Source organism: Hemiscyllium ocellatum, chromosome 6, assembly GCF_020745735.1.
Source record: "Hemiscyllium ocellatum isolate sHemOce1 chromosome 6, sHemOce1.pat.X.cur, whole genome shotgun sequence".
NCBI classification, from domain to species: domain Eukaryota; kingdom Metazoa; phylum Chordata; class Chondrichthyes; order Orectolobiformes; family Hemiscylliidae; genus Hemiscyllium; species Hemiscyllium ocellatum.
Window position 1 is genome coordinate 96,831,343 of NC_083406.1, and position 24,829 is coordinate 96,856,171.

General features: G+C 41.5%; 1 protein-coding gene across 1 annotated transcript in view; it reads left to right on the plus strand.

The window, feature by feature from the left end:
- Positions 1-321: 321 nt before the first annotated feature.
- The window catches only part of LOC132816501 (FRAS1-related extracellular matrix protein 2-like), a 229,101-nt gene continuing 204,593 nt past the window's right edge, over positions 322-24,829 (plus strand). The window contains exons 1-2 of the mRNA XM_060826175.1: positions 322-5,649; positions 11,042-11,131. Coding sequence (XP_060682158.1) covers positions 588-5,649; positions 11,042-11,131 — 5,152 coding nt within the window. The 5' untranslated portion in view covers positions 322-587. The remainder of the gene's footprint in view (positions 5,650-11,041; positions 11,132-24,829) is intronic.

Genomic DNA, 24,829 nt, shown 5'->3' on the forward strand with positions numbered 1-24,829 from the left:
TCCCTCCGCGGTCATTTGTTCTATGCTCCTTCTCCATATATTTGCTTTGTCTCGCTTTCCCTGCTCATTAGCTCTGCTGGCCCTGCTGCCATTTACGGGCAGCTCGGGGGTCTATGTTCTGAGATAGGAGGGTTCTGTGTGTATGTGGGTGGGTGGGTGTAGAGGGGGAAGAGGATACCGAGTGAGGGGGGGTCCTTCTGGAAGACGTCACCTAATTGACAGTTTACCTGACCACCCACCGTCCGGAAAGTTGGGCGACAAGGACAGGGGCTGAGATCTCATTGATCTCCAATCGGTGCCGGCAGCGGGGCGGTACTTCCGCAGACAGGTTAGTCCCAGCGACGGGAGTTTATAGCCTGGAGTCTGGGTTGGTGCAGGGTGCAATCTGTTCCTGCGTTCCAAAGGGAGAACGAGACACAAGAGTGGTTGCAAACTTGGTCCTCAACAACAGCACAGAGGAAGAATAAGAGAATTGTCACTTTGTTTTTGAAACACATGAGTGCCAGAGGGACTAATCTGTGCAGATCACTTGCTGTGTGAAAGGGAAGGAAGAGGAAATAAATCTTGGTGAGAAGAAAGTAAAGACCATGGGAAGTTTGCAGCGGAGAGGGAAGAGTGAGTGCTGCTGTTTGTGTCTCTGTGTGGCCAGGCTGCTGCTGTGGTTGGCTTTGACAGTGACAGGTAGCACAGCGGGCTATGAGAGTTTGGAAAGTGCGGAACTCTACTACGGGTTCATGTCGGGGCTGTCCGAGGACTCCATCCTTCTGGCCAACAACGGCATCCGTGTGCCCTTCGGCCGCTCGGTCGACCTGGACCCCATCCACGACCTGGTCATCCAGGTGCAGCCGGAGGACAAGTGCACGGTCACGGTCTTGGGCAACGACCCGCTGTCCCAGCGGCCGGGCCAGCTGAGCCCCAAGAAGTTCCCGTGCGACTTCGGCCGGGACGAGGTGAAGTACTCGCACTTCGGCTCCCGGAGCCCGTCCCGGGACCGGGTGAAGCTGCAGCTGAGGTACGACAGCCAGACGGACACGGTGATCATCCCGTTCATGCTGGAGGTCGAGGTGGTCTTCACGCAGCTGGAGATCGTCACCCGCAACCTGCCGCTGACCGTCGAGCGCCTCCTGGGCACCAGCAACGCCATCGACCGCAAGGTGCTGGAGCTGAGCTACCAGCCGAGCTGGCAGCGCTGCCGCCTGGCTACCTTGAGTGGCGCCGGCGGCCTCCCTCGCTACGGGCGGCTGCTGGACGAGAGGCGAGGTGGTGGTGGTGGGGGAGGAGGAGGAGGAGGGGGCCAGTTGCTGGACTGCCAGGAGTTCCTGGAGTCGGGCGTGCGGTACCGCCACGTCGCGGCCAGCGGCTCGCCGAACCGGGACTACATCCCGGCGGTGGTGGAGCTGCAGGACGCCGAGGGCCAGCTGCTGAAGCAGGAGTACTTCCAGATCGTGGTGCGGATCCGAGGCGGGGCGGACAACACGGCGCCCAAGCCCAGCTTCGTGGCCATGATGATGATGGAGGTGGACCAGTTCGTGCTGACCGCCATCACCCCGGACATGCTGGCGGCCGAGGACGCCGAGAGCGAGCCGGGGGAGCTGGTCTTCAACATCACGGCGCCGCCGCCGCTCGGCTCGGTGGTGAGCACCGACGACCGGCACCTGCCCATCACCTCCTTCTACCAGCGCGACCTGCAGGAGCTCAAGATCGCTTACCAGCCGCCGGCCGCCGACTCCGACCACGAGAGGATCTTCCAGATCGAGTTCGAGGTGGTGGACACCGAGGGCGCGGTGTCCGAGCCGTTCGCCTTCGTGGTGGTGGTCAAGCCGATGAACACGCTGGCGCCGGTGGTCAGCCGCAACACCGGGCAGCTGCTGTACGAGGGTCAGTCCCGGGCCCTGTCGAGCTCCCGCAACCTGCAGCTCAGCGACGAGGACAACCTGCACGAGGTCAGGCTCACCGTGCTCGACGGCCTGAGGCACGGCCAGCTCACCGTGCTGGGCTCCCGCCGCAAGTTCTTCACCGCCGCCGACCTGGACGCGGGCACCGTGCTCTACCAGCACGACGGCAGCGACACGTACAGCGACAACATCGTCTTCCGCATGACCGACGGCGAGCACGACGTCGAGTTCCTCTTCCCCATCACCGTGGTGCCCACCGACGACGAGCCGCCCGTCGTCAACGCCAACACGGGCCTGAGCGTGCGCGAGCACCAGGCCGCGCCCATCTCGCCCTTCGCGCTCAGCGCCACCGACGTCGACTCCGAGGACTCGACCATCCGCTTCGCGCTCGAGCCGCCGCCCGCCGCCGCCGTCGGGGAGCTGGTCCTCCGGCAGCTGGAGCCCCCTGCCGACCCTTCCTCCTGGCAGCACTCCGAGGCGGCGGGCGCCTACGAGAAGGTGGTGAGCGAGTGGTCCCAGCAGGACATCCTGGACGGCAGGCTCTTCTACCGCCACGTGGGCCCCCACAGCACCCGGGCGGTGATGGAGCAGCTGGTCTTCCGTGTGCGCGACGACAACGACCCGCCCAACCAGTCTGGCGAGCACACCTTCGTGATCAAAATCCAACCGGTGGACGACATCGCCCCCGAGCTGTACCCGGGCACCACTTTGCAGATGGTGGTGGAGGAGTACCGCCTGACCCACTTTCGCAGGAAGGTTCTTCGCTACACCGACCTGGATTCGGATGACAGGGATCTGAGGTACACTGTTACCAAGCCCCCCACCGACACCGACGAGAACAACCCAGTGCAAATGGGCAACATCGTCTTGACCGAAAGCCCCAACATCCTGGTGGGTGAGTTCACCCAAGCTCAGGTCAACCACCACAAAATTGCCTACCGACCACCCGACGTGGAGCTTGGAATTACTCCTCATGTGGTTCAGTTTGAGTTTACAGTGGAAGACACTGCTGGCAACAGCGTGGATGGGACCTGCACCATCTTCCTGCAGCCAGTTGACAACAAACCGCCTCAAATAACCAACACTGGCTTTACAATGTTCGAGAGAGACACCTACATAATTACAAGTGCCGAGCTGGATGCCACAGACCCAGACACTGATGGACCCCAGATTACATTTACGCTCTCTCAGCTTCCGAAACATGGTCAGTTGCAGTACGCGGGTGTTACTATAACTGAGGGAGAAGCATTTAATTTGAATGATATAAGCAATGGGAAAATTGCATATGTGCACAACGGTGACGAGTCTACTAGTGATTTATTTAAAATAGATGTCAGTGATGGAGTTCATACAGTTACTATCACTGTTAAGGTAACAGTGCGTCCTGTTGATGATGAAGTGCCAACTATTACACTTCCAGTTGGAACCATTGGATCATACTTAGATGTATTGGAGAACGGAGCCACTGAAATAACAACCAATGTCATCCAAGGAACCGATGAAGACACAGATGATCTTCGGTTGACCTTCATTGTTGAAGATCAACCGCAACAGGGAGAGATCTTAGTTAATGGAATCCCCTCTGAAAGTTTTACACAACAAGACATCATTAATGGGGTTGTGATTTATGCTCATACAGATGGTGAGATAGGACTGCAAAAGAAAGAAGATTCTTTTAATCTGACACTCACTGACATGTCTGATGAGTGGAACATTGGAGGAAACAAAGTGCAAGGTGTCCGTGTACAGGTGACTGTCCTTCCTGTTGACAGTCAAGCTCCAAATGTTATTGTGGGAAGGCAGTTTACTGTGGTTGAAGGTGATAAAAACGCAATATCACAGCAACATTTGAAAGCTGAAGATTTTGATACCCCCAATGATGATATTCTCTGTACTATAATCGTCCAACCAACTTCTGGCTATGTTGAGAACATTTCACCGGCTCCTGGATCTGAGACATCTCGTGCAGGAACAGCTATCACTGCTTTCACTTTTAAAGAGATACGTCTTGGACACATTAATTATGTTCAGAGCATTCACAAAACTGTTGAACCAGTGGAAGATAGGTTTACATTTCGCTGCTCTGATGGAATTAACTTCTCAGAGAGGCACTTTTTTCCAATTGTTATAATACCCGCAAATGATGAAAAACCAGACATTTTCATGAGAGAATTTGTTGTAATGGAAGGTATGAGCCTCGTCATTGACACTCCTATTCTCAATGCTGCAGATGCTGATGTCCCTGCCAATGACTTAACTTTCTCCATCATTAAAGCACCAAAGCATGGTCAGATAGTAAATCAGCTTACTACAGGCACTGTCCTTGTCAACAGTTTTACTTTAGATCAGATCAGAGAAGGTTCCAGCATTGTTTATGAGCATGATGATTCCGAAACTAAGGAAGACAGCTTTGACATTCGCCTTACAGATGGGAAGTACAGTGTTGAAAAGACAGTAATCATTATGGTTATTCCACTTGATGATGAGACTCCAAGAATGACCATAAATGATGGGCTAGAAATTGAGATTGGAGAAACAAAAGTTGTAAATAATAAAGTTCTTAAAGCTACAGACCTGGACTCAGAGGACAAAACTCTTGCGTACGTTATACGTTATGGACCTAATCAAGGTCTCTTGCAACAACGTCTGCCTTCAGGGAAGTTTAAAAACATTACAGTAGGAACAAACTTTACCCAGGATGATATTGACAAGAATTTGATTCAGTATACACATACTGGCCAGGAAGGTATCCGCGATCTCATTAAGTTTGATGTCACCGATGGCATTAATCCACTCATTGATCGTTATTTTTATGTTTCTATTGGTGGTATTGATATGATCTTTCCTGATGTGGTCAGTAAAGGTGTCTCACTAAAAGAAGGTGGAAAAGTAACTCTTACAACGGATTTACTTAGTACCACAGATCTGAATAGCCCTGATGAAAATCTTCTTTTCAGTATTACGCGAGCACCTGTTCGCGGTCACCTAGAATGCACAGATCAGCCTGGGATACCTATCACAACATTCTCACAGCTTCAATTAGCTGGTAACAAAATCTACTATATTCACACATCTGACGATGAAGTGAAAATGGACAGTTTTGAATTTGAAGTCACAGATGGATACAACCCTGTGTTTCGTACTTTCAGAATCTCTATCAGTGACGTTGACAACAAAAAACCTGTCCTTACTTTCCATGACTTGATGGTGAATGAAGGAGAAGTAAAACTAATTACTCCATTTGAACTGACTGTTGAAGACAGAGACACACCTGATCACTTGCTGCGGTTTACTGTGACACAAGTTCCAGTTCACGGACAACTGCAATTTAACCGCACAACATCCATTACGTCTTTTACTAAGCAGGACTTGAATGAAAACCTCATCAGTTACAAGCATGATGGGACAGAATTTTCTGAAGATAGCTTTTCTTTCACAGTGACTGATGGCACGCATACGGACTTCTATGTCTTCCCTGACACTGTCTTTGAAACACGAAAATCACAGATGATGAGAATACGAACAATGCCCATTGATAATGGAGTGCCTCAGATTATTGTGAATAAAGGTGCCCCCACTCTTCGTGGCCTTACCACAGGACACCTTGGGTTTATGATTACCAGCAAAGCACTAAAAGCTGAAGACCGTGATAGTGTACATAATTCTTTGAGATTCAAGATTCTGGAAGGTCCTGAACATGGATATCTTATCCACATGGGCAAAGGAAATGAGAGTGTAACTGGATTTACTCAAGGTGAGATTCCTTTGTTATATGGATATCATGTCTCTTATTACTTTCAGGTGCATTTTATTTGATCATGAAGTGAGAGATATGCTGCTTTCTGTTTCAATTTATTGGATTTAGCAGAGAAAAAATGTCTGATTGAGAATAAATTACAAGTTATCTGTATTTTGAATTAGCATTTGGTTCACAACTGAATACTCAATGTTGAGAATCAATTTTGCATGTGAGAATTATATTGAAGGAAAAGCATCATTACAAATACATCGTAAATCTAGTACCAAACTTTATTAGCAGACAGAAGTCAAAAGCAGCACTAGATTTTTATGTCTGGAAACCTATATTACTGTTTAGCAATGGTGAAACATTTTTTGGTAATGTTGACAGATTCTGTTTTCTAGCGGAATTTTATGGCCATACTGGAAGAGCAATGTTAACTGGGTTCTTAATAGAGATGACCTTGTATACTGACTTCTCAAATATGTTGCACATTGTGGGTTCAGCAAAAACAGCATCAAATGTAATCTATATTTAACACCACATGCAACAACTGCCATTTACAATTTTATATTGGGGCAATCAATAAATAAAATATTATCTGTCTACTTTTAAGACCTACATCCAAATCTAGCACTGCTGATTGAGTGATAACATTTCATCCCTGTCTTGGCTAAAGAGACCTTCCGTGACCTAACCATAGATACTCTCAAGTTAATTTCTACCAGCGTGCATCCACACAAATTACTCATGTTTCACACAATAGTTTATCTCAGGCTGCTGAAAAAAACAGTATTATATAATCTGAGAATCACTGAGGCATTTTGAGGTGCAGATGTCCTAGTAACAAAAAAAAGGTATGCAGGTACAGCAAGTAATTAAGATTTAAGGAAACCTATCTTGTGTCATGAGAGGAATCAGATATCTAACAATGGTATTCTCTAGTTGTACAAGGCTTCTTCTGAGTTTAAACAATAGTGTCTATATTGAGTGGTCTGTTAACAATATCTCAAAAACCATAGTGTGTGAACAGCACAGATTAAACAAGATGATGCAGAGGTAATGACATTAGTTATAAGAAGATACTGGAAGTAGTTAATCTGGAGCAAAGAGGTTCAAGAGGATATTTAGTTGAGGTTTCTAAATTAAGGACTTGATTTAATATACACTAAGGAACTATACCGATAACTTATAGTGGGAAAGCTGTTTTTCTCGAATTGGGGGAGACAGAAATGAAAGATCATCAATTTAAAATAGTCAGAAAAGTGTAATTTGCCCCTCCATTGTCCCTGTCTGGAGGTGGTGTGGAAGGGATTGTGGGAATGACAAATAATTGGGCAAAGCTGGCCCTGGAAAGAAATGTTGCCCTTTCTCACCACCTCAGCCACCTAAGTTCTAGATGGGAAACACCAGTTATTGTCAGCTGTATGGGCTGAGTCCATACATACCCCACCCCCACGCACATTGCTACGGTCAAGTGCCAGCCTCTATGAAATCTTTAAAGTCTATCCCCGATCCAGTTACAGGATGCTTCTGCATTTAATGCTGCACCATGTGGTTCTTTGAAAATTGATTGTAATGCTGCTGTAAGGACACAAAATTCAGGGGCATGCACCCACCTGACAGACTGGACCAGGCGCTAACTCTAGATCCCTTGCTCACTGTTGTAGCACATACTCACTCTGAGCAGACCTAGAAATGCACAGTATCCCTGCCTTGCATTGCCTGGCTTTGTGAGCTTCCTGGCTCATATTATTTATGTTTCGCCTTACTATGTAGCACAGGCACAAAGGGAGGACGATGTTGTTGTCAGCAGGCCTCAGTCAAGTCGAGGGGGATAACCTTTGCACGGGAATCCAGGCACAGTACGTCAAGAACAGCCTTCAATAGCAGTCCAGGTGCCTGGACACTGTCACTCAACTGCACGGGATGGTTGGAGTCAGGATCCTTTCCATATAGGGTGAGGAGCTGAATGTTGGGCTGCCCATCATCTGTTACAACTCATTCTGCCATACTAGGGGCTGTTTTCTTTTGAAATGAAAGTAGGGCAGGTAGTAAGAGACACGAAAGTAGATAACACAGCTATTATTGTTCTTACAGCTGGAGAGGAGTCCCAAGTGAGTGAATAAGCAGCACAGAGGGCAATATGAGGTTTGCTAGTGAGGGAAGATGTTGCAAGCATTAATGGTAGAGCATGAGCCTTGGTACCAGATAGCGAATGTAGTAGAGTTCAAGGGATTGTGATAAGAGAAGGTGAATACGTCTACACTGGCAGAGTGGAAAAGGATATTCACCTTCTTCCTATGGTGTTGGTATCCACAAGATGTCTGCATCTGCACTAATGCAGGTGACAACCTTGGACCATGCTGTCATTGCTGCTGGTCCTGGGGGGAGAGGACCTCCATGTCCCTACCAGTAAATCTGAGTGACAATTTCCCCATTTGCCAAGTCAGAGGGAATCTGAAGACCCCATCTGTCCAAGAAGACCACCATCATTCTACTGCCAAAAAAAAAGTGTGCAACATATTTCAACAACTACTGCCCAGTGGCTCTGACCTCCATAGTCATGAGTGCTTTGAGAGGCTAGTCATGGCCCTCATCACCCTTCTAACTTCCCAGCCTACCTTGATTCCCTGCAATTTGCCTACCAGTAAAACAGGTCTGTCGCGGATGCCTTTTCCCTAGCCCTATTCTCATCTCTGGAACATCTGAATAACAAGGACGTCTATGTCAGGGTCCAATTCACTACAACTTCATCTTCAACATCAAAATCCTTACCAGACTAATCTCAAAATTCCGAGACCTAGGTTGTGGCTCCTCCCTCTGCAACTGGCTTCTCAGCTTTCTGACCCACAGACAGCAATCAATAAAGATAGACAACAGCACCTCCTCCATGATGGTCCTCAACACTGGCACCCTGCAAGGATACATATTTTGCCCCCTACACTACTCCCTGTACATTCACGACTGTGTCGTCAAATTTTGTACAAACCCCATCTACAAGTTTGCTGACCACACCACCTTTGTAGGCTGGATAGCAAATGATGATGATTCACAACAGACAGAGGAGATAGAATGCTTGGTGTCGTTGTGCAATGATAATCTCTCAACATCAGTAAAACAAAAGAAATGATCATTGGCTCCAGAAAGAAAGGAGGAAGGCACACCCCCATCAGCAAAGTTGAGGTGGAGAGCGTTGAGAATACCAAGTTCCGAGGAGTGACGATAATCAACAATCTAACCTGGATCTGCTTTGTAGATGTGACGGTCAAGAAGCTACAACAATACTTCTCCTTCTTCAGGAAGCTTAGGAAATTCAGCATGTCCATAAGGACCCTCACCAATGTTTACAGATGCACAATAAAAAACATTCTGTCTGGGTGTATAACAGCTTGGTACGGGAACTGCTTAGCCCAGGGCCATCAGAAACTACGGAAAGTTGTGTGCACAGCCTAGATTATCATGGAACCGACCTCCCATTCATGGACTCCATCTGCATTTCTTGTTGCTGTGGAAAGGCTGCCAACATCATTAAAAACCCCTCCCACCCTCATAATACTCTCTTCCAACCTCTTCCGTCAGAATGTACAGAAGTTTGAACACATGTGCCAGCAAGTTCAAGAACGGCTTCTTCCCTGCTATTATTACACTGCTGAACGAACCTCTGTAATTTCAAATCTAGTGTTGACCTTGCTTTTATGTACCTCCTGTGCAGTTGGAACCTTGTATGCCTCGTTCTGTCTAAGCACCGTATGATCTGTATGTGCTTGTTTGCTATGATCTGCCTGGACCACTTGCAAAATAAAACTTTTCACTATACTTAGGTACCTGTGACAACAGAAAAAGAAACCAATCAAAGGAACCAACCACGGCAGCTCCGGCAGTCAGTGCTTGTCTGGACTTATAAACGTGGCATGGGCACAGGAGATACTGGTGTTTTGGCGGATATCTGGGCAATTGTGTGTTGGCCCAGAATAGCACATTGTAAGATAAGCTAGGAATCAGATGTGAGAGATGCATAGACATTGGTGATTGTTAATGTGGTGAGCTTGGCAAGATTCAGCGAGAGAACGACAGGGCCTTGCAGTGAAAAGCCCTTCAGAAAACTCGAGGCAAATTGCACATAGTCAAAAAAACCTAAGATTCAGCTTGTAGTTCAGTCACACCATTATGCTAAGGCTTGCCATGGAAATGGATTCTTTCTTGTCCTCAGTCATATCAGTGTCTCAGAAGTACAAAAGTTCCTTTAAAATGAGCATTGGGAATCTACAGTTTATCACCAATGAACCACCAATGCAGGAAAGTTTAATGATTGTTGTCCAACTTCCTTTCAATCTTCACTCATGCACAGCACACATAAAATAACTGAGCATTATCCCAAATCTTGGCTCTTCCATATTTGTGGAAATGTGTGGCACTCTAACATGGAATAAGTCATTGCAGTACATGCTGCTTGAATCCCCTAATACACTACTTTAAACAGAGACATTGATGAAGTGAAAAGACCAGAAGGTAACAGCTCTCTAAGCTGCACTTGACAAAGATCTGCAACCATAATCGTGGGCTAAAGGGCCTGTTCTGTGCTGTACTGTTCTATGTTCAATAATATTAGTATCTCTGTTTTCTGAACAGAAGCCGTAACCCACTGCGTGATTCCAACATTTTATTTGTTGGTAAATGTTCTTTACGCTTTGTTAGATTGCTGCTGCTCATTGTTTGAATGTATAGAGCATTAAACCTAGTAAGCTTACCAGGCCTCTGAGTTTGGATTCCGCAAAATTACATGAATGTAGTGTGTGCTTAGAATATTAAATTGCAGATGTGATTTAAAATGGCCTAAATAGCTACTGATTGACAGGTCAAAAATTTCATTGAGCTCAGCATTTAATAACATTTCATTCTATTTTGCAATAATTAACCATTGTACTAGATAATAGGCTTCCAACTCTCGCTGCCATTAGTAAACAATAAGTCCTCTTCTAATTTGTTGCTGGAGGAAAATATGTGTAATGCATGATGTTGAGTTCAAAAGGCTTATTTCTGTTTTATTTTAACTTCAAATATTTCCTGCTGTGCTTTCAAGCAGTTGCTAAGGTACCCATACATTTAGCCCAATTTAAATTCCTTTTCTTTGCATTCTTTCTTACTTTTGATAGGTTCCTGGTTTCCGCTCAGGACCCTCTGCTATGACACAATGCACAATTATTCAAAATTACATTTGGATTCATTAGTTGCACTATCATTGTGCCTTTCAACATTCTAATTTTTTAGATGTCCCACTATTCAATGCCGACTACTCTAAAATGAGACTTATTTGTTCACTGAAGGAAACTTCATAAAGAATGTAATGTGAGACAAAGGTCTTAATGTACTTTCCTCACAATCTAAACCATCATTGGTGTTCCAGGGGAAATTGATGACATGAAGATCTGCTATGTATTGAAAGAAGGGGACAATGCAACAAGTGATGTATTCCACTTTTCTGTCGAAGACAGTGGTAAGTGGTGCTCAGTTTGTTCTGTATAAAATCAGCCGTTTAATGGTATTGTCCTTTCTGTAGTATTTTTCAGCAACCCTTCCTACTTTAACTCTCCTAAGTGTTTTCTAGTGAAAGTCAAAGTCGTTTCTCCCAATGTTGAAAGCTTATATTTCCAATATTTTCAGGCCAAAATGTCAAAGCATTTATCCAAAGGCTTAGCTCATGCATTTTTAAGAAGTGTTTTCTTTATTATTTGATTCCTAATATTTGTATTTTATGTGGATAAAATACGTGAATAGCATTAAAATTTGTATGTGCTGCATATAAAACTGATTCCTGGAGATATAGTAGGAGGAAACATCAGAGTAAGAAAGGTGGTTTCTCCAATTAAGACTTTCATAATTTAAATTCTTCAGGTGGTGGTTTTGGAAGACGTTCACTAGTTTTGTATATTATACTGCGTTGTTCCCACATATCATGTTAGAAGTCCTTTTTTGTTGAAGGAGATATGTTCTCGTGAAAATATGCCTTGAGGTTTGATAGAATGCTAATACTGACATCTCAATTGTTGCTGATCCACAAAAGAAATTATTCTGCAAATAATGCATGCACGCACATGTTGGAAAATCCTATGTTGTATTAATTTTAAATTTTATCTCAAAGCCTTATTTGGTCAGCAGCATTCAAAGATTTTGTAATTTTAATCCAAGAAAATCATCATCATAGGGAAGAAAGTAATTACAGTTGTGTAATTTTTTTTGGAGTGTTAAATCACCGCTGTTGGGAGTTGAATTTAGGGTTGGTAATTCCCATGGCCAACCTCCTTGGCAAATTGGTTATCAAATATAAGCCAATGCCAACTTTGCAAGCAAAGATCAAGGCAGAAATAGGAGTTTAGATGGTTGCTGTCATTCTATGAAAGACATCTGGTCAACGTCTATCCAACTTTGCTTCATGTCAACCCAGGATCTACCTCCAGATTGGCTTGTCAGAAGAGCAGTGGAATATTGTTCAGGTCTACTTATCGTTCATGGTTCTCAGCTCCATGTAAATGATGGCATTGCACCATCTCTTTTGTGCCAGATAGAAGAGCAACATTAGTTTCTCTCCCCAGTTCTTTGACATCTGAATTAGTGTGAAATTTTACAGAATTGAACCAATTTTACAAAAGAAACAATCAGGAATTAGGACAGAGACTTCATAACACAAATTACTGATCTCAGTTAATTTTCTTTCATGTAGAACCTTTTTATTTCTCAATGATTGCATTGTGCTTCCTCTAAGTCAATCTTTAAATAATGAAGTAGATATTTGGTATTGCTATCTAAAAATCCAATCGTAATCACAACAGTCGAAACAATTAATTCATCAATTATGTGAATCATTTCAATGTTTTGATCAAAAGACATCATCTGGTATACAGTTAAAATGCAGCAGTGAAATTCATAAGTTTTAAATTGTGAATTACTGAAAAGTAATTGTAAATATGCTATATTAAAGCTATGGCACTTTTGTCTTTTGATTTGTTCACCTTGCTTCAGTAAACACAACATAGACAGGCAATAATTTGAAGTGACATTTTTTAGTCTCAGATGCAGATACCTGTTTGAAATCATCATTGATTCTACTCTCAGTTTTGTTAAAGTATATAGTTACGATTTAATTAGTTCAAGTGACTCCAGCTTGTAAAATTCTTAACTGGAAATAGTAAATATTTTATCAGACGTTTTGCTGCAGTTTTCAGGATTTTAGGTGGTAATTCATGAGTATACTCTATGCTGCTGCTTCACAATACTTCCCAAAGAGGGAAATCTAGAGCCAAATGTGAAATAACTCCATAGGGGCTGGTATCCCATCATCAAGTCACCCTTTATTTGCACATGGAGAGTCCTTGACACTGGTCCAGATCCCTCAAAGATAGCTGTCAAAGTTGGCCACATGTCTGATATACCTGTTCTTATCTGTCAGCCAGGGCTCCCTGATTTGACCAGACTAACAGCCTCAGTCAGGGAACTCACATTCCATAAGGTCCACCTGGCTGACCTTGTTACAATCACTGTAGAATACTGCAGGAACGGGAGGGAAGGTGACTATTATTTTATGTTTCTTTTCAATTTCTGTCTTAGAACCACTGCCTGAAAATAAGTGATAAATTAGATTGTGATTTAAAGTATCCCTAATTCAGTGTATTCAAATTTTCTGATGCTATCATCAGTGAGAAAAACAAGTTTCACTTATTTATCCTTTGGATGCCAATGGAAAACCAGAGGAATTATGGATATTTTCAATTTGATTACACTTTCAGATATCATGAAGTATGATATTGTTTATCATATTGTCAATTCATTTTAACACCCTTTAACAATGGCTTGGCAGACAATACTGTATTATCCTGAATCAAATTGTAACTACATCTTTAGAGAAGCACCTGTTCTTTAATGTTGTGCTTTATTTAAAAGCTCCAGCATTTTGTTATTTTGAAATGATTTGAAATATAAGAATAATTTCCACATGTTCATAAAATCCATTCATGTGTTTTGTTAAAAGCTATAGGTTTTAGCACAGTTTTTATTAAATCAAAGACCTTATTGTAATAGATCAATATGCAATGTTTTGCACACACTTCAGAATGTGCCAGGGAGATGAATAATTCAGAATAGGGAATAATGATGAAATTATTTTGTTAGCTTTCCTTGAATATCTGTAATTAAGTCTAAGAAAATTCCAAAAATGGCAAAAATGCTTTCCATTTCTGTTTTTTAAATGGGATGTTTTTAGAACTGTTGTGTTGCAGGTAGGTGATTTCTGAAGATCAGCAGATCAGGCTAATTTGTTCCAAATAACTTCCTGGTGAGAGGTCAGTAACCACAGTATTGTTCGATGACTTTACTTTGCAACACTTCATTAGTTCTTTATTGGTTGTAAAGTGTTTTTGGGATATTTGAAAGGCAGTATACAAAAGGAAATTGTCTTTTAAAACTCCTAATCCTTATTACTCAAGAAATAATCATTTCATATCATTGAAGATCACTAAAATTAACTTTGTTGTATTAGGAATTTTGCTTTGCTTATAATGATTTCCGGTAGTTTGAGTGGCTCCTTTTTCAGAAATTCAGCTGATGCTTTTAATGAAGCCTTCAGAAAAGCCTTTTGACAATCTTGAAAGAAAACAAATTGAAGTTAGCATTAGAAATTCATCATTTAGACACTTATTAAATTTGCAACTATAGCGAAGTTATCTCATTGATTCATGGCATTCACCTTCATCTGAAATTGTTGTTTCTGTTATTTTTATGGAGATACTAACCTGTTTTTTGTCAATGCTGAAATAGTGAGGAGAAAAGCTTCCAATAAATGAATAAAAGTATGCAAACTCCTGTATCCATTGAGATTATTTTACACTTTTTGGAAAATTAAGCTGTAATGCTTTAAGAATGAAATAATTGAAACATTGGGCATAAAATTCTCAGTTTTACTTGTAAATTCTTCCATGTTCTTGCCCAGTCTTAAGATTTTGATTATTCTCAGTCTCATAGTACCTTCTGCTCCTGTCAGTCCTCTGACTTGTCTTTTAGGCATATTTCTCCATTTCCCACAATACTGCATGAAGTAGCACTATACAAATTAAGTTTCTCCCCTCCCTATTTTTATCCAGTCTTTTATATATATTAGGTATTATTTTTATTAAATTTACAAATCTGTTGCAACTTGATGGTGCCAAGCTCTGGTCCTGCCAAGTTCTGATTGGCTGTATAATGTGGCACACTTCTGTAACTTGTGGCATTATTTTACAATTATCTACCTGAATGCTGAAAGATCTAGCAAGATTTCTTACCTCAAAAGGGCAGAGGTTTGAATCATGTAATTTTACAATACAGAAAAAGGTAAATAAACCCATTGTGTCTGTACCAGCTCCTAAGAGCTACCCAGCTAGTTCCATTCTCCAGCCCAACTGCTGTAGCACTCTAAATTCATCACTTTCAAATACCTATCCAATTCTCTTTTTATTTCACAGTTTCTCATGTGAAATCTGTCTCCCACCACTCTTCCAGGCAGAGCATTCCAAATCCTAACAACTCTGAGTAAAGAAGTTTCTCCTCATCTCATTTTTAGCTGTTTTGCTGACAGTCCTGAAATGTTACCTCTAGTTACTGACATACTAACTAGTAAAAACAGAATATCCCTCTTTACCCTGTCAAAAGGTTTCATATTGTGAATTCCTCAATAAGGTCACCTCTTAATCTTCTCTGTTCCAAGGAGAATAAGCCCAATTTCTCTAAACTTTCCTTACATCTAAAATCCCTCATTCCTGCTATCATTCTCCTTTGCACTCTCTCTGGGGTTTTGACATCTAATTAGGTGCTCAGAACTGAACACAATAATCCAAATATGGTCTGACCAATGATTTGTAGAGGTGTAGCATCACTTCCCTGCTTTTATAACCTGTGCCATTCTGTCCTGGGAAATGGGAAAATTGCAGCTGAGAAAACGCTGACATAATGGTAATGTCACTGCTCTAATAATACAAATGCCCAAACTATCACCCATTGTGTTCAAAATCTGTCTGCTTTCATCATGAGGGAAAGAAATCTGCCATGTGACTCCAGGACAACACCACTGTGGTTAATTCGTAAGAGTCCTCTAAGAAGGCATAGAAAGTCACTTAATTGAAGGGCATTTAGGGATGGCGGACATTCAGCAAAAGACTAAAGAAATGAAAGATAAGTGATTCATTAACGAGAGGATGTTCTATGATCAATATCAGTCATGCATGTGAATTGGGACAGTTTATCCCACTCCTAATTAAAAAAAAGTTGTAAACTTTATTTATTGGCCTAGCTGAGAAATAGTGATAGTTTTGAATTTAAGTTCACCAAATGCAAAGCAACCTTTGCAGCCATGGGATAGGATGTTAGCTTTGAAATTGAATGCCAAGCTATGATGGTAGATGATAAATTGATGTGACCGAAACTTTTGTTGTAAAAGTAAGTTTCAGAAAGATTTTTAAAGATAAAAAGAAGGACAAAGACAGCAAAGATATTTGGGCGACATTGGAACTGTGGGGCAGTGAGAAAGTAAACTCTAGATTTAGATCTTGGAAATCTCATGATAAAAACAAATATATTTAATGTTTTACTTTTGCTGATCCCATTTTCCTTTGTCCTTACATTCTCACTTCATTCTCAGTTTCAATCTTTTATTTTTGTAATTCTGTTTTTCCAGAATTTCTCATAACCATTACAAGCTAACATACCAAACGAAACATTTTTTGCCCTAATCTTTTGTCTTTTAAACCATTGCACTTGCCAAGACAATTGCCTTTTGAACAGTTAACTGTCAGCTACAAAGTCTGTTTTCTTCAGCCACATATGTGTAGAAGAGTGACTTGTTCACTAGACCTGTTAACTCCTTTGGTGGGAGATTCATTAATTGTGGTTGACAAATAAATGTCACCCACTTTGACATATTTTACTCAAACATAAACACAGCTCCATATGTACAAACGGGTTAGCAATTTGTCTCACTGTTGCTGACCATAAATCTCAATTGTTACACCTCAGAGGTTCACAGGCTTGATGGTCGCTTCAACATTTGTCAAAACAGGAAGGCTGCTGCTAACTAACTCATCAGCAATCCCAGAGCACTGAAAAAGTTGATTTTCTGGCACTGATAGCTTTCAGCTTGCTGTGGGCAAGAATTTACTTGAAATTATTTTTGTAAGAAAACGTCATCCTCATTTGAATTTGTAGTTGATTGAATGCATTGTGTATAATGTGGTTCCTTGAAGTACTTGCAATGCTAAGGTTTGTTTGCTTTCCTAAGGGATCATCCCAGAAAATTGTTGTCGTGCCTTGATGACCTGCTGACTTCTGGTCCTGTCTGCAGTTCCTACTTGTCACTATCTTCACTGTGAACATTTCTTTGGCGGGTGGAGCTACAAATAGGAATTCTTGGGCTTGTAATAGTTTTAGAATTACTAGCTACAATATAGTGTTTGTTGGACTGAAGAACAGTGTCTGGTATAAGCTATTTCTGAGGCCAGTATTTAAAAGGACAGGTGAGGAGGGGAGAGATGGAGTAAATGTGGAACATAAATAAATTGTTAGAGACAGTCAGCAGGTCTGACAGGATCTGTGGAGAGAAAGCAGTGTGTTGAATCCTGTGACCCTTCAGAATAGATTTGATACTGGCTGAAAGAGTGTTTGATTGTAAACTCTTTGATTTTAGGAAATAGTCATTTAAATGTACTCAGTTATGGTCAAAGCAGTTTTCAGTTAGTTCAAGTAGTGAAGTAATCCTGCAGCCTTCAAAGGGAGGTAGCGATGCCAGATGACTGTCTGGCAAGAAAAAGGAAGGAATTATTGTGTAAGAATATTATTTATGCCAGAATTTAGCATGACCATTGATAGTTACACAAGGGGTTAGCTAAACTTATTGAGTACAGATAATCAAAACAATCTAGGTTTTTGCTAAGCCCGAGTATTTGCTTGTTCCCTTAAATTTGTGTGGCAGTGGAAATCTAACAAAATCCTGCTCAGTGTTGTTCTGTTCCACCTGCTGAGAAAGAAGATTAAGTAAGGGCATAAAGGTAATTGAAATAATACTAAAGGGTCTGTTCATTTATGGGCGTGGTATATATTTATTTGGATATCTGGACGGATGAGACAAAGATGAAATCTAAATCTAGTCACCTACAAGGGTAGTTTGAAATATCAGAGCCAATTTTAATTCCTTCCATACATTACATATTCTCAAGTATATTGATTAAACTTGATGTTCTAGATAGGCAGCAAAGACACACATCGAAGGTGGAACTTTACATCCCAGATCCCCAGCAGTGAGCTGACAAGCAGGGATTGTGTAGGATTAGGTGCCATGTTAGCAAGGCCATGCCTGTGGTATAACACTCTCTGCTGGTATTTTACAAGTGGCGGGGGAAGTGGCAAGCAGCCCATCACTCTTAAGTGAGGTCTTTAAGTTACTAATTAAAAGCCTCCTCCAAATGACGCTATGAGGTTAACCCTTACTGCTGGCTAAGGGACATAGGAAGAGGAGTAGGCCATTAAGCCCATCAAACCAGCCTCTCCCCATTCTATACAAGTTCCATCTCCATAACCCTGTACACTATCAGTAACAATATATCTATCACTCTTTACCTTAAACATATTCAAAGATTGAGCTGCCACAGCCTTCTGTGATAGAGAATTCCAAAGCTTCACCATTCCCTGAGCAAAAAAATTCTTTTTTATCTCTGACCTTAGTGATAACCACCCCCGCAACTCGCCCTTATTTTTAAATTGTGTCCCCTGGTTCTGGACTCCTCAGCCATGGGAAATATCTTGTGTGCATATACCTTGTCTATCCCTTTCAATATTTTGTAAGTTTCAATAAGAGCACCTCATGTTCTAAAATCCTAGAGAACACAGGCCAACTTTAAGGGCATTTAAATGGTCATTGGATAAACACACGGATGAAAATGGAATCATGTAGGATAGATGGGCTTCAGATTGGTTCCACAGATCGGCGCAACATCGAGGGCCGAAGGGCCTGTGTTGTGCTGTAATGTTAAATGTTCTAATTTGCTCAAGCTGTTCTCATAGCACTTCCAATTCCTCCTGCCATCCCAGGAACAAATCTGATGAATGTTATTTGCGCTCTCTCAATGAAAATTTCCTGAGATGAGGAAACCGAAACTGCAACAATACTCCAGGTACAGTCTGACCAAGTTTCATCCAGTTGAAGCTAGACTTCACTACTTCCATACTCAAATTCTCTTGAAATAAAAGTTAATATTCCATTAGCCTTCTTAAAAGCTTGTTGCACTTACACATTTGTTTCCAGTCATTTATCAACAAGGACACTTAGGTCTATTTGAACATCAACAGTTTCCAACATCTTGCCATTCAAGAAATACACTGAACATCTTCTACCGAAATAGCCTCATACTTTGCTACATTGTCTTCCATTTGCCATGTTCTTGCCCATTCACTACGTCAATCCAAATCCTCCAAAATCTATGTAACATGTTCTTTTCAATACACATTCTCACATAGCTTTGTATCATCCACAAATTGGAAATATTGCATTGGCTCTTCAACTCTGGATATTTTTAAATCAACCTGTTTGGAGATGCTCTTTCCCACCTCTGGAGCAGATGGATCTTGAAACTGGCCTCCCAGCTCAGGTGTAAGGACACTACCACTGAACCAGAAAAGTCCTAGTCCTATACTATTTTTCCTTATACCTGGGTCTTCAAATCTAAATCATTGATATATAGGGAACAATTGGTGCTCAAATATTGAACCTTGTGCTGCCCCACTAGTCATAACCTACCAATGTAAAATTGGCTCACCTATTCCTTTCTCAGTTTTTGTCAGTTAACCAAACATTAATCTATGCCACTACATTACCTCCTATGTGTTTTAATTTTTCTAACCAGCCTCCTGTATTGGACTTTATCAAAAGACTTTTGAAAACCTAAGTATACTACATTCAATACAGTAAGGATTCAGTAAGGGAAACTTAACCTGTGAGACAAGGACTGTTCCTTCAGTGATCATCAGTAGCTTCACATTTTGCTTCTGTTCAACTGCCACTTCTCATTTTGGAAAGGCATTAACCAGGAGCAAATAGTTGAGGCACAGAAGCTAAAATTTTCTGGACTTTAGGCTGCCAAGGGTTGGTGGCCTCTATCTAACGGTGACCTCATTTTTATTCATTCAGTAGATGTGGTTTCATTGGCTAAGCCAGCATCAATTGTCCATTGTCCTTGAGAAGGGAGTGGAGAGCTACTGTCCATTTAGTACACGTGAACCCTATAGGCTGTTTGAAGGGAGTTAAACTTGGGGCTGTGGAAACAAAAATAGTTGGAATAAAAACAGTCAAGGAAACCTCAAGAGAGCATACCAGATGTTGGAGGAGCAATAAGTATGTGAAGTGGAGAGCAGAGTGTCTTTGTAAACCAGTGGAGCAGGGTTGAGGAGTTGACCAGCTCCAAAAAGTTGAAGTTGAAGCTTGCCTTTATAAATTGGGATTAGTTATAGAGGAGAATGTGTCAAGAAACTCACTGATATTGGGGAGAAAACAAAGTTTTAGTGTTGGAAGATAAAGGAAATTATTCTGTGGGTTGAAGAAAATGCAAAGGCTAAAAGAGCTTTTCAAAGAAATGGTCACCCCTGTCATTTGGAAGGATGGAAAAAGGTATACTTCTGTGAAGTCTGAGGAGATTTAGAGAAGAAAGACAGATATTAAAGATAATGTTCTACTGTGTAAACTTAAAACAGGAATGTGTTATAATAACAATCTCAGGAGCTGGAATGCACGTTGGAGAATACCAAGGATACTATGTTAACCTGAACAATACTATTTCGATTGACATAGCCTGGGAAAACATTACAGGAATAATCTCTTTGCGAATAGTGGCACAATAGGAATGAAAGATGCTTCTGCACCTGGGAACATTTGGGTGCTGATAGTACCTCTGTTGAATAGGAAATGAAGTCAAAGGGGAAATTACCCGATGAATTGAGTGAACAAAATGTTTCTGAATTGGGGAGGAATTTGGTCAGAGTGTCTCTGTGAATTTTTTTCCAATAATTGAATTATGAAGTTAAAAGGTTTTAAAAATACGTCATTTTTTTTGTGGGAACAAGTATTTAAATTTTCCTAGTGGTATCCTTCTGCTGATCTTCTTCATCTGCAAATTATGGGCATGTTGGGAAATGAAAGGAAGGGAAATATTTAATTGCCATATGTACAATCTCCAATTTTCTATGTAGATGTTAGTTTTGATATGCTTTCTTTTGTGCCTGGAGGCCACTAAATTGTACGTCTGTCAGTTCTCTGTGGTTTCAGGCTAAATGCAAAAGGTTATCTCAGTCACTACACCACAGTGAACAAGCTAGTAAAGCCCATATGCCAGCACAACACTATCAGGCTTACAGGTGAAATGTCTGCAAGAAATCCTATGTTGAAGGTAAAAGTGTTAATTAAAGCTATTTCCTTAGACACAGAAGTTAGTATTCTATGAATAGAACATTTCCTGAGGCACAAATTTGGGACTTGCTTCAAAATACTTGGCAACTTTCCGAGGAAGTACTGAGATAGAGAGCTGTTGAGAGCACAAAGAACAGTCTAATGATATTTGGTATGGCATTTCACTGAATATATTATACTGAGATAAGTGATCTAATGAAGGCCAATACACAGGTGGATTTCCTGCTCTTAAACATTGGCATTTGAATTATCACATATGTTATTTCTCTTTTTCTCCACTAGACTTGAAAAATGTCTTGCCAATGATATTTGAATAACAGACAACTTTTCTGTTGATACATGTACTGAGCAACACAAGATGTAACAGATTAGATTAGATTAGACTTACAGTGTGGAAACAGGCCCTTCGGCCCAACAAGTCCACACCGACCCGCCGAAGCGCAACCCACCCATACCCCTACATTTACCCCTTACCTAACACTACGGGCAATTTAGCTTGGCCAATTCACCTGACCCGCACATCTTTGGACTGTGGGAGGAAACCGGAGCACCCGGAGGAAACCCACGCAGACACGGGGAGAACGTGCAAACTCCACACAGTCAGTCGCCTGAGTCGGGAATTGAACCCGGGTCTACAGGCGCTGTGAGGCAGCAGTGCTAACCACTGTGCCACCGTGCCGCCCTTTTAGAACTTTTAGAAAGATCTTTTAGAACTTCAAGGAAGAAATTAATTGAATTCAACTTAGAGTAATGCTACAAGCACTCTTTCTAAAAGTGCATCGATCCTTCCATTGATCACAATATTATCCAGGCCCATTTATCTTGTAATTTTGACCTTGCAGCAGTAGCACCATCATTTATGTTAAGCATGAGCTTTTAATGCAGCAGGAGGGAAGGTCTTTTTGAGGGACAGTACTATTCTACTTTTCTGCCGAAACATATACAAACTTATTGTATGTGGCTATTTAGGTCATTAGTACAAAAAATTAAGCCAACAAACTATTTTTGAAGTTCAATTCATTTGTAAATGGGATTCTTAAGGGGCTTGACAAGAGATAAAAAGAATTCTGAAAAAATGCAGAACTGTTCTTACCACAGATATTATTTATTCTGCTGTGACTTCGCAGCATTTTCTGTTTCTATTACAGATTTGCTGCATTTGTAATGTTTAGTAAGGGGCTACTTTTCTTTTAATAGATGGGGCCCGAAAGGATGCCATCTGTGAAAAATCCAATTGTTTTCTTGGCACCCAAGATCGTGACATACTTTCTTAAGAAATAATTTTCTAATGCCAAGTTCCTCTCTTCTCAGCAGTGTGACTGAACCAAGGAAGGAAGTAGGCAGTTTGTGCTCAGGCTAGAATGCCAATCTTAAACTTTTCACTGGATAGGACATCAGAATGGGCACTATTACAATCCCACTGTGATCATCTTGTCTACATTATCATGTGAAACTGTAGGCATACATGAATTTTTATTCCTTTGCTACTCATTGACTACACCCAGAAAGGAATTGACTCCTTGGAAGCTCAGCTAATGTGGAGAACAACTGCAGAAAACTGCAATACAAAGGGACTTGGGATAGTTGTGCACAAAACACAGAAGTTAGCACACAAGTGCAGCAGGTAATCAAGAAGGCTATTGGAATGCTGGCCCTTATTTCAAGAGGTTTGAAGTGTAAGAATAAGGAAGTCTTATTGCAACTGTACAAGTTCCTGATGAGACCACATCTAGAGTACTGTGAGCAGTTTTAGTCTGATACTTCAGGCAAGATATTATTTTACTGGAGGTAGGCCAGAGAATGTTCACTAGGAGGATGTCCAGTACGCAGAGATTGTCTTATGAGCAAATGTTAAACAGGCTGCAACTCTGTTCATTGGAATTTAGAAGAGTGAGAGGTGATCTCATTGAAACATTATGGGATTCTTAAGGGGCTTAAAATGTGTTGCTGGAAAAGTGCAGCAAGTCAGGCAGCATCCAAGGAGCAGGAGATTCGACGTTTCGAGCATAGGGGCTTGACAAGGTAAATGCTGAGTAGATGTTTCCCCTTGTAGAGGAGTCTAAGACCAAAGAGCATAGTCTCAGAATTAAGGGGCACCAACGTAAGACTAGGATGAGGAGCAATTTCTTCTTCCAGGGGATGGACAGTCTTTGGAACTCCTTGCCACAGAGAGCTGCAGGGATACAATCCTTGTATATATTTAGGGCTGAGGTAGATGGATTCTTGATTGATGGGGAAATTAGGGTTATGGGGGAAAGGGAGAAAAGTGGATGTGAGGAATATTGAATCCTATTAAATGTCAGAGCAGGCTCGCGAAGCTGAATGGCCTACTCCTTTTCCTATTTTTTCTGGTCTCGTAGTTATGTTAGATACATAGTAAGAGTCAATTGGAAGGGTCTTGTTCAGGTTAAAGAAATATCCTGTGACACTCGGTACCTTAGTATTCTGAAAGGTGCAATCTATCTCCTAAAGTTGTTATTTTAATGCTTTCCTGTTTTAAGTTTAAACGGGTGAACGTTGTCTTTAATACCAGCCATTCTACAATGTGGAGGTGTAATTTGGTAATTGAGTCGATGGCAATGTTCATGGTTAAACTCCGGGAGCAGTCATGTTTGCACTGGCTAACAGACATCAGACTGTTCAGCCTTCCGCAGTGTGAAAACAAGGTCTTTTAGCAAAGGCTTCATTAATGTCCTTGACTGAACTTTGTGTGATGTATTGGCTAACTTGTGTGATTTTGGGCAACAGAAATCCATATCCCAGAAACTGAAGGAACAGGTAGGATTAAAATATGGCAGATTTTTATTATAATGTAATCTCTTGTTTAGCAAATATTACTTGTAAAAACTGCATGATAACGCTTGTCAAGCAGACGAATGCAAAGGTAATTATAACATGTTGAGTTCCTGTAATTGCTCTGATATCAGATACTCCTAAATGATTTAGACAACAGTGTGCCTCCTAATAATTATATAAAATATACCACCTGCAGCATTTTATGTGAAGGATCAAAAGATTTCTAATTCTTAATTGAGCTGGCATTTTACCTTGATGTTATGAAAGACTGAAAAGCCCAAAAAAAAGAATTAATTCAGACAAAAAGTTTGTAATTTCATGTAGTCTTCTGACCTTCCTTTTGTTAACTTGAGATATGTTATTTCTGTAAAGTATAGGGTATGATTTATTGATCAGAGTGATGAGTGTTAATGTATAGTTCTGCCAAGAATACAGGCTGCTTTGGAAGCTTTGAGGACGAAATTGATCTTGGATTCCAGATTGTATTTAATGTGGAGACCTAAACAGCAACAGCCTCAATTTTCTTAACTTCACCATTGCAAGAACAGGACAGAACTCCTGCTCATTGTTTTGACTGTGCTGTGACTCAACAATGTAGAAAATTGCTCAGTTGTGTCATGGCCAACGTTACCACTCATTTTTTTTATTTGCGGAACCTCTAAGGTCCATATGTAGCAGTGACTTCCAAAACCATAAACAATGAGAAGAGCCTAGTTACAGATGAACAGGAGCTTGGGGCGTGTGTACAAATTAAGATTTAGCTGGCAGCAAATAGTTGCTTGGCCTGTGGTATGAATCACAAAAGGCCTCCTGCCTGCCAGAAAGTGATTTGCAGGTAGCTAAACAACTTGGCGGTGTGAATGTTTAGAAGTCCTTGGACCTTTGAAAGGAAGGAACCGTTTGTGCTCAAATCAAATCATCTGA